The sequence below is a fragment of the Rhamphochromis sp. 'chilingali' genome (genome assembly GCF_963969265.1).
Source record: "Rhamphochromis sp. 'chilingali' genome assembly, chromosome: 20".
In the NCBI taxonomy this organism is placed as follows: Eukaryota; Metazoa; Chordata; class Actinopteri; order Cichliformes; family Cichlidae; genus Rhamphochromis; species Rhamphochromis sp. 'chilingali'.
In genome coordinates this window covers 17544776-17560573 of record NC_137947.1, presented here as the reverse complement: position 1 = coordinate 17560573, position 15798 = coordinate 17544776, and the positions used below count along the sequence as shown (strand labels likewise).

The 15798-nt window shown below is 39.7% G+C and overlaps 1 protein-coding gene across 1 annotated transcript in view; it reads right to left on the bottom strand.

Annotated features, from left to right (window-relative positions):
* spock2 (SPARC (osteonectin), cwcv and kazal like domains proteoglycan 2) overlaps positions 1–15589 on the bottom strand; it is a 39075-nt gene extending 23486 nt beyond the window's left edge. Inside the window, exon 1 of the mRNA XM_080869317.1 lies at positions 15218–15589. Within this exon, the coding sequence (XP_080725443.1) occupies positions 15218–15406 (189 nt within the window). The 5' untranslated portion in view covers positions 15407–15589. The remainder of the gene's footprint in view (positions 1–15217) is intronic.
* Between the last annotated feature and the right edge of the window lie 209 nt (positions 15590–15798).

The window sequence follows — 15798 nt, the reverse complement described above, 5'->3', positions numbered from 1 at the left end:
TTCAGCTTGTATTTTGGGGCTCTTCATCATCTGCCTGCAGGAGCTCCTACTTAGGATGGAGGATATCCAACATGTCTGACAGAAACCTCTGTGTCTGTCTGAGTACAGACTGCTCAGAAATGGACTGAACCAGATGCAACGGCTTAGATTTTGCCCGTACACATAAGCTGCCATAACCACAACGTCTCATACTTCATGAGTTGTCGTGTGTACTCCGAGACTTTCAGCCTGCGTAAAAAATAAAAAAAATACAGCCTTTGCTGCAAAGGAAAACTCAAATTACCAGTGTGGTCATTCCAACTCAAAGGGTAATTTAGATGAATACCAAGATACCTAGAGGATTTAACTTGGCAGGTTATCACGAGGAAGTTGGTATGTGGAGGACACTGTTTGTGTTCATCTGGAGACAGCCAGCAACCTCCAGCCACCACTTGCCAATCAGCCAAGGAATACATATTTTTCCCCAGTGATCAGGGGATGCCGCTCATTCGCCAGTGGATCTTTAGTCCTGTGTGACAACGGAATAATATTTTATGGCAAAAAGATTATACAGATTACAATAGGACTGCCAAAATAACAGTAAAATTCTGCAAAGCTTCTACTTTTGTGTACACACACAGTATGATAAGTTGTTGTTATTGTAGATTAGTTCAGGCACACGGTTAACCCTTTAAACCCTGACCTAATTTACCCTTTAAACCAGGGGAAGGAAACTCCAGGGCTCAAGGGCCGGTTTCCAGCAGGTTTTAGATGTGTCCTTGATCTAACACAGCTGATTTAAATTGCTATATGACCTCCTCAACATGTCTTGAAGTTCTCCAGAGGCCTGGTAATGAACTAATTATTTGATTCAGGTGTGTTGACCCAGGGTGAGATCCAAAACCTGCAGGACACCGGCCCTCGAGGCCTGGAGTTGCCCACTCTTGCTAAAAATGCTAACCGTCACCGGTGACGGGTTAGGGTTTAAAGGGTTAAAGAGTTTAATGTTAGCAAAACAAGTGTTTGGAGCATATTGCCATGTCTGAAATAATAAATATGAGTCATTTTAGGATATTTACAATCAGCCACCATCCCTCCTTAGCGATGACTGACTCATAACTGTAAACATTTACTGTACTGGGAGAACGTGCCAAACCGCTCCCCTGAAGGTGATATATCCCAACACAGCATGCGAGAAAAGCAGCCGTCGTGAAAGCCAAGATCGTCTTTTTTGACCCTCACCACTGCAACACAGAGAGGTAAGTATTTTCATCACTAGCAAAGGCTCCACTTGTGATTTAAAATCTACCCCAGTGCAGCTCAGATGCTCTGCTCATCCTCTGCTCGCTGCAGTGCCAAGCTTATTCCCCCTCCTTTGGTAACCTGGCTTGTGTCTAAATCTTAACTCAACACTACAGATGAGCTTTATGGACGATTGCTGGTTATGCAGTTTAACCTTGTCTGGTCTGATGGAGTCACACATTTAGAGTGTAGACATCAAAGAGTTTACAACCTGGGCATTAATCCGATGCCTCCCATGCCTCTCTTATTGATGCTACAGCTCCTGCATTATTTAGCAGCCTTTCTGTATTTGTGATTCTGCCAGGACTGATGAGGAAACTGTCCTGCTGTGCTGACAGGACTGGAAATCAATGATTTCATAGAAGAGAGACAGCAGAAAATGTATTCGGGGAAAATAAATTCTCCTGAGTGCAAACTGAAAGTGAGCATGAAACGTGGAACAAGACGACAAGTTTGGCACGCAGCGGAGAAATTACATCACCTCGAATATGATTCACAGACCAGTACTCTGATGAAAACACTGCTGGCTTTTACACAGAAGTGATTAGAGGTAGCAGGCAGCGAGAGATGAAAACACTCAGGTGCATCCAGGAGCTCTGTGATCTAACTGATAACATCAGAAAGATCTCCTCTTGTTAAACAGAGCGGGAAAGCTTACCCTCCACATCAAACACGGCAGAGTGTTCGTCCTGCTGCCGGGCTACAATACTGATTGACAGATCACAATCCCTCATATCTGTCGGGGGAGGATCACAACCCTGTGAGCCTGTCCACCGAAAGATTGGGTTCAACTCGGGAGGAACTGCACAGAGTCACAAAGATCTCTTGACAGACTGAGGTCGTGCTTGTTTGCTGGATTGAAAAGAACAAACAAGAAAGCGTTTGAAATGAATGTGGGGGTGTATGTCCCCCACATGTGTGACTGACAAGTGTTTTGGGGTAAATGTCAGCTGTCAGATGCACTCTGCTCGCCACGGTTATCCTGAGGGGTATGTTCATGGTAACTGCAGAGTGCATCACGGGCTCATCAGTAACAAAGGATACAGTAATAACACTCTCTGGAGGAGATGCGTACAAGCCTGGATGGAACTTTATTGACCCTTTGCTGCAATTTCTGTTAATATCGGCCTTCAGTGGATTCATCACATTCGTGCTAAACCTCACAGAGCTCTGGCATATCCACAACATCAAAAGAGACCAGGGGCCACACAATTCACACAATAACAAAATTATTTAAGCATGACAGCAGCCAAAACCCTTTTGTGAGGGAGGTGAAGTGCCTCAGAGCTGTTGCATACTAAACACAAATGTGTAAATGTGAGCCACTCGCAAACATATAATTTATGCTGATGCAAAATATTCATTTCCGTGTCCCTGTTTCCTGAAAAACAGCAGATGACTGTTTCTGGTTTAATCGTAGCAAGTAAGTACATGTCTAATTCTACAATGTCTAATTAAGGAAAAAAAAAACTTCTGAATGTAGCTCATGAAAAAAAATACAAATTGTCAACTTTAAAATACAAAATATAATCTTTGTCCATGCAATTTTAAAATAAGACTGATTTAATATTTGGCCTTGCACTGGTGATGCTTCATTTACAGCATCGTGTTCAATCTACGGCGTGCTGTAGCCTGATGTGGTCCATCCCAGAAATGTAACTACATTGCTGTGATAGCTCGGTTTGGTACTAATACGTGGTTTGAGTGCAGTATATTGATTATCACGAGGATAATACCTCAGTGAAACCAAATGTAATAGGCTGTAATTGTTGCTTATTGTGTTAATAAAACAGATTGTATTCTGCCCATAAAGACACAAGCCATTTATCATTCCCCTAGCCTTGACAACACATGTATTAAACTCAAGAATCAAAGTCCCTCCCTACTTCGTTTCAGTAAGAGTAACTGTTGTTTTGCAGGTAGCTCCAAGTGCAGGATGAACAAATCAGCTTCACTTGCGATGGTAGACCAATAGAGACCCACCAGTGCATGAATATATATACATCTGTAATGCCTAAGTATCAAATCAAATCAAATCAAATTTATTTATATAGCACATTTAAAGACCGAAGTACACCAAAGTGCTTTCCAGTAAACCAAGATACAGATAAAAATCACAATATAAAATATAAATTACGGATATAAAATATAAAATAATTACATAATCTAAATGCAGAGCCAGATGTAAGCACTAACTAGTATAATAATTTTTTGCACTTGCTGAAAAAAAAAATCGATGCTGATGCTTTTTCTTCAAGGCTAGTGAGGATGTGAACAGACTGCTACCTGGACCTGCAGGATCTTCACTCTTAAGCTTACTTTACACCAAGGTCATACTAATGTAACATAATCTTCCTTCAGAGTTCATAGACAGATGGGCTTCATGCCCAAAGTCAGAGGGACTGAAGGATGAGGGCACAAAGAAGCTCATAATGTACAATAAGAATTTCTGTCTGGTGGAAATAGTAATTAGCTAAGTGACAAGCAAAAAAAATCAACCCAGTTTCACCTTAAAATGCTGGAAAATGAGGCTTGCAGCGTCTAGTGCAATCTTTATAAGACTTATGCACTGATGTTTTATTTATTATCAATGAAATTTTTGTGGAAGCACACTGATATAAACTTGGTCGGGTAACAGCTGTACAACCCCCTCCAGATCTGCTAAATGCAATTATATTGCCTTGAGGTTGCTGAAGAAAACCTCAAGGCAATATAAATTTAATATATTATGCTACATACAGAACTGTACCACTCCCTCCTACCTCATAAAAACTTGCTTGTTGTTCACATGCTTCTCGGCTTTAGTTTACGGATCACATACCAGAGATGAAACAAAACCCCCTCAACATTATTCACATTCTATATCCTTTCTCCTGATCTTATGCGTGTTTGGTTACAGGGCATGAGAAGCAAGCCTGCAGATTCCTATCTCTGCATGCACCAAGCCAGGACTGCAAAGCAGAGGCAGAGCAGAGGCACGGCATCAAATACTGAGAGGCTTGTGCGCTTACAGGACAGAGAGAGGCTTATGTAAGAGTGCTCCAAAGACCGGGTAAGTAAAAGAAGAAACAGAGTTTAGTACTTTTTGAGAATTCAATCAATGGTCAAAATGTGGGTGAGGGCAAGAGGGCAAAGTAATAATCTACAGCACTGTGCAAATGTATTGATCCACCTCTCATTTTGCTTCTGATGAGCCAAACTTTCTTGTATTTTTTTAAAAGTGGTCTGGAGCAATAGTTCTCCAGCCTTTTTGAAGGCCTTTCATAGTTTATCTTTGGACATTGGCTGCTTTTTTATTCATTTTCAGTTGAGACCTTGCATTTGCTCATTTTCAGATGAATGTTGTTTTTTGTTTGTTAAGCTGCTTAACACTGACCTGTTAGCTGAAAACCTGGCATATCTCAGCATGGTGTGCAGCGTGTCCTTAAAAGATTTAAGGAAACTGGACACGTTGAGGACAAAAGATTAGAGCGGTGAATCAAAATGGTTTATTATTTTAATTTATTTATTTTCTAATTATTTTCTGTGGGTTTTTTTTAAGCTTTTAAGGTTTTGAAGATGCAAAATTGAAACCTGCATTTGTAGAGCAAGTCTCTGGATGTTTAGAGAAGCACCAACAGAACTAGTGCTATTTTAAAAATGTATTTTACAAGAGGGAGGCATCAAACCAAAAGACACAAATAGAAAACACTAGACAAAGAATGATTGGAGAGGTTTGAGTCAAGTCGTTTCCGTCTTGAGAACATTGAGGGTTTTCTTGTGCGAGCATTTGAGTAGCGCAAAGGTGCACAGATTTGTGTCTATATACAACTAATATCGAAGAAAAGCACAAAAAATATAGGCAGATGTGGACAGATTCTACCTCGAATAAACAGACATGACCCCCTTCCTTACTTTTTCCAGAATGAGTAATCACCTTCACTCTGCAAGTGGTGGATAAAAAGCATTCACTCACATCTGCACTAAACAGTGAGGTACTTCGCTAATATGGTCATTGTGCATTATACATAATTCTCATTCAAGAAAGGCTCTAATGTCACTCTTCACGCTTCACGGACAAATGACGTCAGAAATACTGTGAGAGCAAAGAATGGATAAAAGGTCAAATATAAAGCCTGACTGAAAACTGCATCTAATTAGACAAACGGTAAATTGTTTTTTCCATTTGAGTGAATACACATTAAAATGTACAAAAAACCCCAACAAAACTAAAAGGACGGGCTACACTGAATTAAAAAAGATATTTTCATGCAGTTTTAATCATCCATGTTGTTTGGCAATACATGAAGCATAGACACAACAGGCATGCAGACATGCACAGATCCGGTTATGAAAAAACAAACAAAATGAAAATCACACTTAGTCCACGAAACCTCTGTGCACTCATGCCAGCCCTGTCCTCACTATCTATAAATAAAATCAGCCCTTGTGCCTTTCAGGGCCCTGTGGGGAATAAGAAAACAGTGTGCAATTCACAGGAGAATCTGGTGCGCACAGCAAGAAGCTTCACACTTTGCAGAAAACACATCTCAACTGAAAAACAGGCTCATACGACAATGGAAAATCAATGAAGCTGCCTAGGTAAGGGTTTCAAAAGGGATAAGAATTGGCCGATGTTCTGAGACAGGGGAGTCTAAAACAGTGTAATCGGACAAGAGTCACACCCACGTTAACACAACAGGACTGAAACCTGGCTCATCTCATGTGAAAAGCAGATATGGGGGTCTATTAATTTCAGTCTTAGACCCTGCTAAAATTCACAAATTCCTATTTTGACTAAAATACTTTTTTTTTTTTTTTAATTCATACATATATTCCTTTTTCCTTGTTTGGGATACTGTTAAGAAATGTCAGTATATAAATATTCATAATCAGTAGGTAAGAGATAAGAATTTTAGCACCAAAGCTTCCTTGGTTCAGCTTGAAGTCTGCTTGAAGTTCCCTTTGCTGAAATGTTATCCTGAAACAAATGGGTCTTGTGACAAACAAGCTCTTCTTTTTGGTGTTTCAAATACTGACAGGCAGACAGATCAAGATATTCAGAAGCCCCCCCAAAATTCTTAATTTCCACCAGAGACTAACCTGAATTTTGGGGTGAATCTACGTGGACTCTGTGATCTAACCGCTGTCAACAGTTACGCCCATGTGGACTGTTTCAACAGCGATATGTTGCTGCATTTCTCGGGAGGTACACATCATGTTGCGACGTAGGGTTATGACCTACCTAAAGCACAGAATTAACACAGACCCAATCAGTCAAAATCAAGTTCATTTTTATTTGGTTGTGACGCGATAGGTCCTTAATTTCTCACATAAATAATGTCCACTTGGTGACTCACTGCTCAGTTAAGCTGATGTCATCTTACGTAAGAAGAATACTGCTTGGAAACTTAATCTGAACAAAAAGAATAAATTATGAAATGTCAAGTACTCATAGTCTCTATATTAAAGGTGGACGTAGCCCACCATCAGCCAGTAGTTTGTCGACTACAGTTTGAAGGCATCATGTCTGGCAACACAACCACTGTCATTGTTTTTTGGAGCCAGAAATGACCATACTGCTTTGTTCATTGTTTATCAAGAAAAAACTGGGCCTAATTAAAACATACCAGTTTGCCCTGCTTGACTTTTATTGTTTAATCTATGCTGACAGTCTCCTGCAATTTGCTGCACTCTTCCTGGATGTCTTCACCTTTCTGCACAAAAACTGTAAAATGTTATTACTTTTCTAGTTAAATAAATATTTAATATATTACTAAATATTTACTATTAGTTGAAAAGTGGTGGAGATTTTTTTAAACCATTCCTTTTTCCAATAATAATAATAATTATAATAATAACAACAATAAACACTATAAAAATCACATCTAAACTCTATTCTTGTCAAACTGCACATAAATGATCAAAACAATGATAACAAATAAAAGTACCTTCCCAAATTATGTTATATTTGCCAATATTAATGCTGAAGATGACTAATCTTTTTTATTGAACTACTTTTAAAAACTTTTCTGTTTAATTTCTAGTAATGCACCCTATTCTATAAAATCACATTTCTTTATTAGCTACCATGCAAGGATTACATATCTCTGAAAAACAGGTCAGAAAAACAGGCCTTGACTTTGAAAAGTGTAATAAATATATTCATAATAAATAAAAGGACAGCTGAAATACAAGGCTTCGGGGCTGTGGGACATGGTTAAGTGTTTATATCTTCAGGGGGATTAAGAATATTCAGAAAAATGAAGGCGGTGTGTTGGCGAAACAGCTGGTTAGTTTGTACGCTCATTCTACCAAGTTACTTCTAAGAGTTGCTAATTTAAAAGTGATGGTTGACTTTAACTTGCATGTTTTATTAAATTAGATTAGATTTCTTTTCTCCATCATTGAAGCTTTCTTTGCTAATGCGCTAAAAGAATTATTACACTCCGTCTCCTCTACATCACATATGTTGGCCAAGATAGTTGGCAATATAACCACAGAAGGTAGTTTACTTACTAATGTTACCTCTGTTTCCACAAACGTACATATAGTAACTGATCTCAGTGCAGTGAAAGCATAGACAGTGGCAGCTTTATTCTGACTTCACAGACCATGCACAAACAACAAGAAAGAAGCTATTGGCCTCTCAACTTGGCAAGCTCATGCCTCTGTTAAGGAGAAACTGAAATGCCCATGAAAGACACCCTACGATTTCATTGGAATCAATGTCAAACCTGCTTCTTGTGACAATAGACGGTTGTGGCAACATGATCACAGTAATGTAAAGGATAAATGCAAAGAGGTAAGCTTTATGATAAAACACAGTTTCAGATAAAAGCAGAGGGATTGTTTCACTTTGTTATGTTTGAATTATTGTCAGTCTTTAGATTGCACTGGGCAAGCACAGCTTGCCTTGCTTGTCCTGACAGAACTCCATTACTATACTGGGCTCAAGAGGGTGGAAAGCTAATTTTTCAGTTAAAGCTAGTCAGCTTGGTTTGTCATATTGATACAAATACCGGCTCATTATTCCTAGCCAAAATTATATTGTCTTTCCCTCAGTAAAAAAACAAAACCTGGCCTCAGACTTTTCGATCAGTCTCTTAATACAATTAACCTCACAGCAAGCCACATTATTTGTATCCATATAAAAAAAGGTCCTGTTCAGTGACTTAAATAACCACAGTACTTTCTCAGTATTCAAAAAATTAGTGCTTAAATACAATTAAACAGCTTATATAAAAAAAACATACCCAGCCCATACAGTTGTCATAAGGTGGGAAATTAACTAATCTTATGAGTGTATATTTGACTCATCAAAGCTCTTTTGCTCATGTGTTTTTAGTTTTAAAGACAGCAGTGTTATGAATGCTGCTTTATCAATTAAAACTTAAATCTGAAGGACCAGACTCGCCAACCTCCTTTCAAAACAAGAATCATAGCTCCATACACTGGATTTATATGTGCACATGACATATTTGCGTGTGTGTTTATGTTTTTCTCAGTTTGATTACAACAAACAGTTTTTCCTCTCAGGATTTCCCAGGTGCTAAAACATCTGGATACGTACAGTTATTTCTAACCATTTTTAACAATTTCTCCACAGCGCTAATCAAAATCCTTGGTATACACTCCTGTACCCACAGGGCCTGATCTCACACTGGCTGTGAATCAGCCTGGCTCAAGACCAACTGCATTTACTGTGGAGACAGCTACTGGCACTTAAAGTTATTGTTAGCTTTAAAGGGGGCAAAGTTAGATTTACTGAACCTGCTGTAAAGAACCTCAAAAGGCTCACTGGGTCTTAGATTGCTGCACTGTTGTTTTTCGAATGAGATTCATGAAACAAATTTATATATAGAACGTTGTTTTGCACCAGAATTGATATAAACATGTCATACTGATATGCAATTAGAATTAATTTAGAGTGTTTTTCAGTTGATAATCCATCTTGCTCTATCCAGGTGTGGGTCAAGGGGGCAACAGTATAAAAAGAGATGCCCAGACCTCCTTGTGGCCAGGCATGGCTGCAGGGTTGGCCCCAAGTAACTATTTCCTGGCAGAGTAGCCATGTACCTCTATTTTCTATGATATCATCACTCTTGTCTGTCTTCTCACCCCCAGGAACAATTTGGCTTGGAACACCCTACGCTGCCCCTAACAACATATCACCTCTGACCATGCATAATCATGCATGCTTGATATTTTAAGTCTAACCAAATCACAACTTAAATCACCTCAGAGAAAAACCAAACAACTCCAAAAAACAGTAAATGGGATCTTTACTAACTTTGTCGTTTACCTTCAGGACACTGGCAGTATCCCATAAAGAGCTCTTTATTGGTAGTTTTTGGGATATTAGGTGTTTCCTGCAGCAAGTTTGGCAAACAGACTCCCAAACTAGGTGTGGGAAATGCAGTAGAAGGTCACTTAGAAATCGAGGCAGGCAGGGATTGCTGGCAACTGGAAGGAAAATGACTGTTTTAAATACCCAAGTGTTGTTAAGCAGGCATTAGTCACACCTGTATGAAGACTTCTGAATTGTGATGCACTTATTCCATTTTGTAAACAACTGAATCTTCCAAGAAAATTGAAATTAATCACCCTCTTAACTCTTTAGCAAATTTGTCTTTGTGACACCTGTTCCCTTCAGCTGTGGCTATTGTACCACTGTAGGAAGCAGCTGTAGCCTGGCACGATGAAAGGCTATTTCTTTTTTTTTTCTTCTTCTACTCAATTACAGCCCACCTAGGCCTCTGGTAACCAGCCAAGACACCCCACAGTGCACCAGTACTCTATCTAAACTCTGAACAAGCAGACCCTCTCTCCCAAAACAGTTGGAGGCGATCAAGATGCACTCCGTGTGCGTTGCCTCAGAGCTTTGGATGCTTACAGCCTCGAGGAGAATCTGGTGAGCGATAAGCACCGACTCATGCCAGAACAAAGCATGACTAGATAGATTAATGGTTTTCTGATAAGCCGCTATCATCATTCATAGCATTAATGCATCAGTAGCAGTCTATTTTAACATCAGACAGCATGTGCAGTGGGAATAACAGACTGAGCGTCGGGCTAGCGATGATAATTTACTGTTCGTCTGGATAGCCTTTAATGGAGAGTTTGGCTCCAGCGTTACAGACGATTTATCCACAATCATTTCTGTATGCCATGGTGAAATAATAAAAGAAGCAACTGAGAGTGCGCCCACAGTTCTGCTGCACTGTAGCCAGATAAATGGCATGAGAGACTAAAAACAGACAGGTGAGAACAGGTAGTAAAGGTAAACCTGCTAGTGTTTTGGAGCAAAAGAATACAACATCACATCTCAATAAGAACTGTCAGAGTCTACTCCAAGTGCTTCCACCGTTCTGCATATTTAATTCACTGACATCGACGAGGGATCTGATGTTTTTGTGCAGGCCGACGAGTTTCTGTTCATTAAAAATGAAGTGAATGGATAACAGGTGCAGGCAAGATTGCTACTGGGTGGTCCTGAAATGCCTGACTGGAGACGTGCATGTTTTTAAGATAAGGATTTAGGGCACAGACAGTGCAGGATAGGAAGGGGGAAAGCACAAAAATATATACAGTACACAGAAAAATCCAGTTTTAAACACTGAGCTATTTCTGACAAGTACATGCTGCCATGTTTGACTGAGGCTAACAATGTAGAGCATCCTTCGGTATGAAGTTGAATTGCTGACTCTTTGTTATCATCAATTTCTAGACACATATATATGTTCATATTACTTCAACAGAAATAAAGGACCAGAACAATTTCATGCCCGTGTGATTTCATGGACGCTATTATTTTTTACAAGGTAAGTTGAGAACAAAATGGAATCTACTGTTGATCTGCTTTAATAACATAAAAGTGGATCTGCAATGCACAAAATTACAGCAGACTCCCATCATTTAGTACACTGTCTATACATAGTGCTGTGAAAAAGTATTTGGCCCTTTCCTGATCTTTCCTTGGGGGATATTTATCAGATTTAAATGTTTTAGATCATCAAACAAATTTTAGCCTTTGAAAAAGATAACCTGAGTTAAAATGATTTTTTTAGATGATTATTTCATTCATTAAGAGAGAAAAGCTATTCAAACCTGCTTGGCTCTGTGTGAAAAAAGTAATTGCGCGCTAAACCTAGTAACTGATTGTGCCATCCTTGGCAACAAGAACTGCAATCATGTGTTTGTGATAGCTGCCAATGAGTCTTTCACATCACTGTGGAGGAATTTTGGCCCACTCGTCTTTGCAGTGTTGTTTTAATTCAGCCATACTGGAGGATTTTCAAATATAAATGGCTTGTTCAAGGTCACGCCAAAGATCAGATCAGACTTTGACTCGGTCACTCCATAACCTTCATTTGTTTTTGTTTTTTTAAGCCATTCAGAGGTGGGCTTACTGGTGTGTTCTAGATCATTTTCCTGTTACATAACCCGAATGTGTTTGAGATTCAGGGGACAGATTGATGGTCCGACATTCTTCTTCAGGATTTTTGTGTAAGAAAGCAAATTTCTTTGTTCCATCAGTCATCCTGAAACAGCAAAGCAGCCCCAGACCATCACATTACCACTATCATGTTTGACTGTTGGTATGATGCTCTTTTTATAAGATGCTGTTTTAGTTTTATGCCAGATGTAACGGGACTCAACCCTTCCAAAAAAGTTCCAGCTTTCGTCATGTCAGTTCATAGAATATTTCCCCCAAAGTCTTGGGTATCATCAAGATGTTTTTTGTAAAATGCGAGATGAGTCTTTGCAGTCTTTTTCATCAGCAGTGGTTTTCTCCTTGCCCAGTCTCTATCTTATTGTTGAATCATGAACTCTGACCTTAACTGAGATAAGTGAGTCCTGCATTTCTTTAGATGTTCTTTTGTGACCTTCTGGATAAGTGGTTGATGTACTCTTGGAGTGATTTAGGTTGGACGGCGACTCCTGGCAAGGTTCACCGCCGTTCCAAGTTCTCTCCATTTGTGTATAATGGCTGTGACCGTGTTCGGTGGAGTCCCAAAGCCTTAGAAATGTCTATGCAACCATTTCCACATTGACTGATGTCAGTGACTTGTTTCTCACCTGTTCTGGAGATTCTTTAGATTGTAGCATGTACATGTTGATTTTAGTCTGCTTCACTTTGTCCGACAAGTTCTATTTAGGGTATTTCTTAATTCAACAGGTCTGACAGTAATCAAGCCTGGGTGTGATGAGTGAACTTTAACTCGGCTTTCAATATGTGGTTAATCCCAGTTAATTAATAGTGTAACAAGATGGGGCAATTACTTTGGTAGGATTATGTTTGGATAGCTTTTTTCCCTTAAAAATTTCCTTTAATATTTACTCGAGTTGTCTTTGTCTGATATAAAAATGTAAAAAAATGTCAATGTAACCCTTAATTGATTGTCATTTAAGCTAAAAAGTGACCAATTCTTCATAAAAATTTGAAAAATGACAAAAGTTGTTCATGTTTGAGGTAATGTAACAAATCTGCACCCAGTTACCATGATTGTCTTCCCAGTTCCCATGTTTGTCTTGTAGTTTTTTCCAGGATTTGGTGCATTAGTGGAATGAAATGTTGAGTGCACCTGTCAGATTAAAGGATTGAAGGTATCCCATTCTATTATTTGTTGACTGTATCTGTTAAATCTATCTGCCTCGGATGCCAAATAGATTGAAGTGTGGGAGCCCTTTTTGTATTGGAAGTGAAAGAGCCTCTTATCCTGATCCTGCTTTTAAAAACCTGCAAAAGAATAAATATAAAATATTTACGGTGCATTTTCTGCACCCTATGTATTCAGTGTGTTTTTGTGGGGGGAGGTTTGGTGTGCATCTGTGTGCATTTCCGTACATGCCAAAGCAAGAGTGGAAGAGCTCCTCTTTCATGTTGTGCTGCTTTGATTATTGCTTTCCAGTGTTGGATTAATATTTAGCATTTGGCTCTCAGAGGACTGTGCAAGTGAATTTGCGTAATCTCAATACCTATAACTGTGTCATTGGCAGTCATTTATACACTAACCAAAATATTCCCAGGGACTGAACTGCTCCAGTTTTTGTCTTTTTTTAACTGAAAGACCATCATGGGGCAACTATTAAGAAAACCCCCCAGCGCTATTTGGTTGCGAAATCTGTATTTCAGCTGTGGACGTTTACAGTTTTAATTACTGGGAAACCCTAATAAAAGAATTTTCCATTTATTCCCACACCCTGAAGCAAGACTTGTGAGTGGATAGAGTAATCAAATTCCCAGTGATACGTGCTTCATCCAGAGACTGCAGTTGCTACAGCAGCAAGCTGAAATCAAAGCAGTTTCTACTGGCGATTCCCTCTGGTTGTTCACTGGTTACTTCCTCTGATGTTTTCTCCTGTCATCATCATCATTAACAAAGACACCGCCATGCACACGGGCGTTAAGACTTCCCAAAATCAAGAGCACATCTGTATGCCTGTATGCATGCACGCATATGCACTAACACACTGAGACAATCACCTTTGAGAATAATGATCATGAAAGAGATTCAGTGTGTAAAAGTAGGGGCCGTTTGTGTTGCACAGCAGCTTTGATGTTAAATTAAGGGAAAAGGGGGCACAGAGAAAGTGACATCTTTATATTAGAAGCTCTATCGTTAAGCAAACTGTTTATATCTTGGGATACTCGTCAAATTCCTGTCATGTTTGTGAAAAGTGATGTTTCTGCATAGCTAATCACGAAGTGCCGAATTCATAATGACATCGCTGCTGTAACAAACATTCTGCATCAAATATGGAGCCACGACCAGTGAGTTATAATCCCACCATAATTCTGACTTAATCTTTCCGTGCCCACAATTTCATTACTTCCCTAACTACAGTTCCAGAGGACACACTCTTTAAGTAATCACAGTCAAACTAATCCGTCCCCGAGAGGGGATGCTGACAGTTTTCACACACGTTCACGTCCTCTCCGGGGACCACGACCCGTGTTTTAAGGAGGAGGATCAGAAATGACACCGCAATCTCTTCGGGAAAGGTTATTACTTCGAAAGGCTCATCTTTTCTTCCAGAACAGATAAGCCATTGTTCTCACAACAGATGCTCAAGCTGAAGCAAACCGCTCACATTTCAGATCCAATAATGATACCTATCATTCAGTGCAGTTACCACATAGGATCAATTAAAACCCAATTAACAGGAGTCATATGGAACCTAATCCAACTGCACTATTGCCCAAATCGTGTTGGGATCATTACTAATCATTTCACAGAGAAGCAAAGGAAAGCAAAACTATGGCTATGCAGCCCCAGACACGGCAATATATCACAGTGCTCTGAAAGCTTTAATCAATCCCTGCAGCCCAGTTTAGTGTGTTTAGTAGGTGAAAATGCTCATCAATCAATCACTGGCTCTGCTCTAATTGCTAAATTCCCTTGTTTGTGAAATCTCTTGGAACACGTCTGGTAGCACATCTGGGGCAACCAGTAGTCAGGTCAGTGTGATGGAATAGGTTTATGCCTCTGTGCAAGTGGGGCTGAAACTTAATTGCTTAGAATGAGCAAAGGGCTCATAAGCGAAAAGTAGGAAGAACAGCAGTCGATACACTATGGACTGTGCTTGCAAATGTGGCATTTTTTTCTTGGGCTCTATTGTGGAAGTTTACTGAATCAATATTTATAAAATCACCCGAATTCAATATAATACACAATACCATGTTTTGTCACTTACATGTATTTCCCATTTAATTCTACTATAAAAGCCTTTCTGTGTAAAATAGATCTTATAGTGCTTAATTTTCTATGATTTTTCACATTTTGAAACATTTATATGTGTTAAAACTGCCAGCACCAAGTTTCTGTGCTTTAACCCGCTTCGAAAGTGTGTGATAATAACTATTAGGCTACACTTCCGAAATGTGGAGTGCGTGTTTCCCCATCAGCGCATCTCATACCGCATTACAGCGGATCTCCCAATCAACACTTACATCTCTGAAGCGATTCCAGTGCTTGATCTTGCGGCTGTACTGTGAAATGGTGGACAGCCACTGCTCGTCTTCCATGAAATTCCCCGTCTTTTCCGCCTCTTTGACGCTCTTCACTTCGGTTTGGAGGGTTGACCCCGCCAGCATCACCAGCGGGACGAGAAGGCACACGATATCCGTATTTCCCACCATGGTAGCGGACAAACAAAAACACCTCGCGCACACCGACTGTCGGCAGCAGGAGGAGGATACAGAGGCTGGACTGAAAGTACCACCTGATTAGCCTATAGGATGCGCCTTCTGCTCGAGGAGAGAGAGAGGGAGAGGGAGGGAGAGAGAGATTTTCAGGGTGTGTTTCCGTGAACACGCCACACATTTATTTGCATGTTCCTGGGTGCTGTTGGTGTTTACAAGAAACGAATTCAAATGTCACGTGACTCCTCTCCGCTCTGGGCTTTTTCAGGTGGGACACTTTGGTTTGTGGGGCAGGTAAATAAAGGCTATAATAATGTATTATTGACTCCTCAGTTAATTCTTTTAGGATTGTGAGGGGAAACTTATTTAGATCACCTTTATTTCTGATG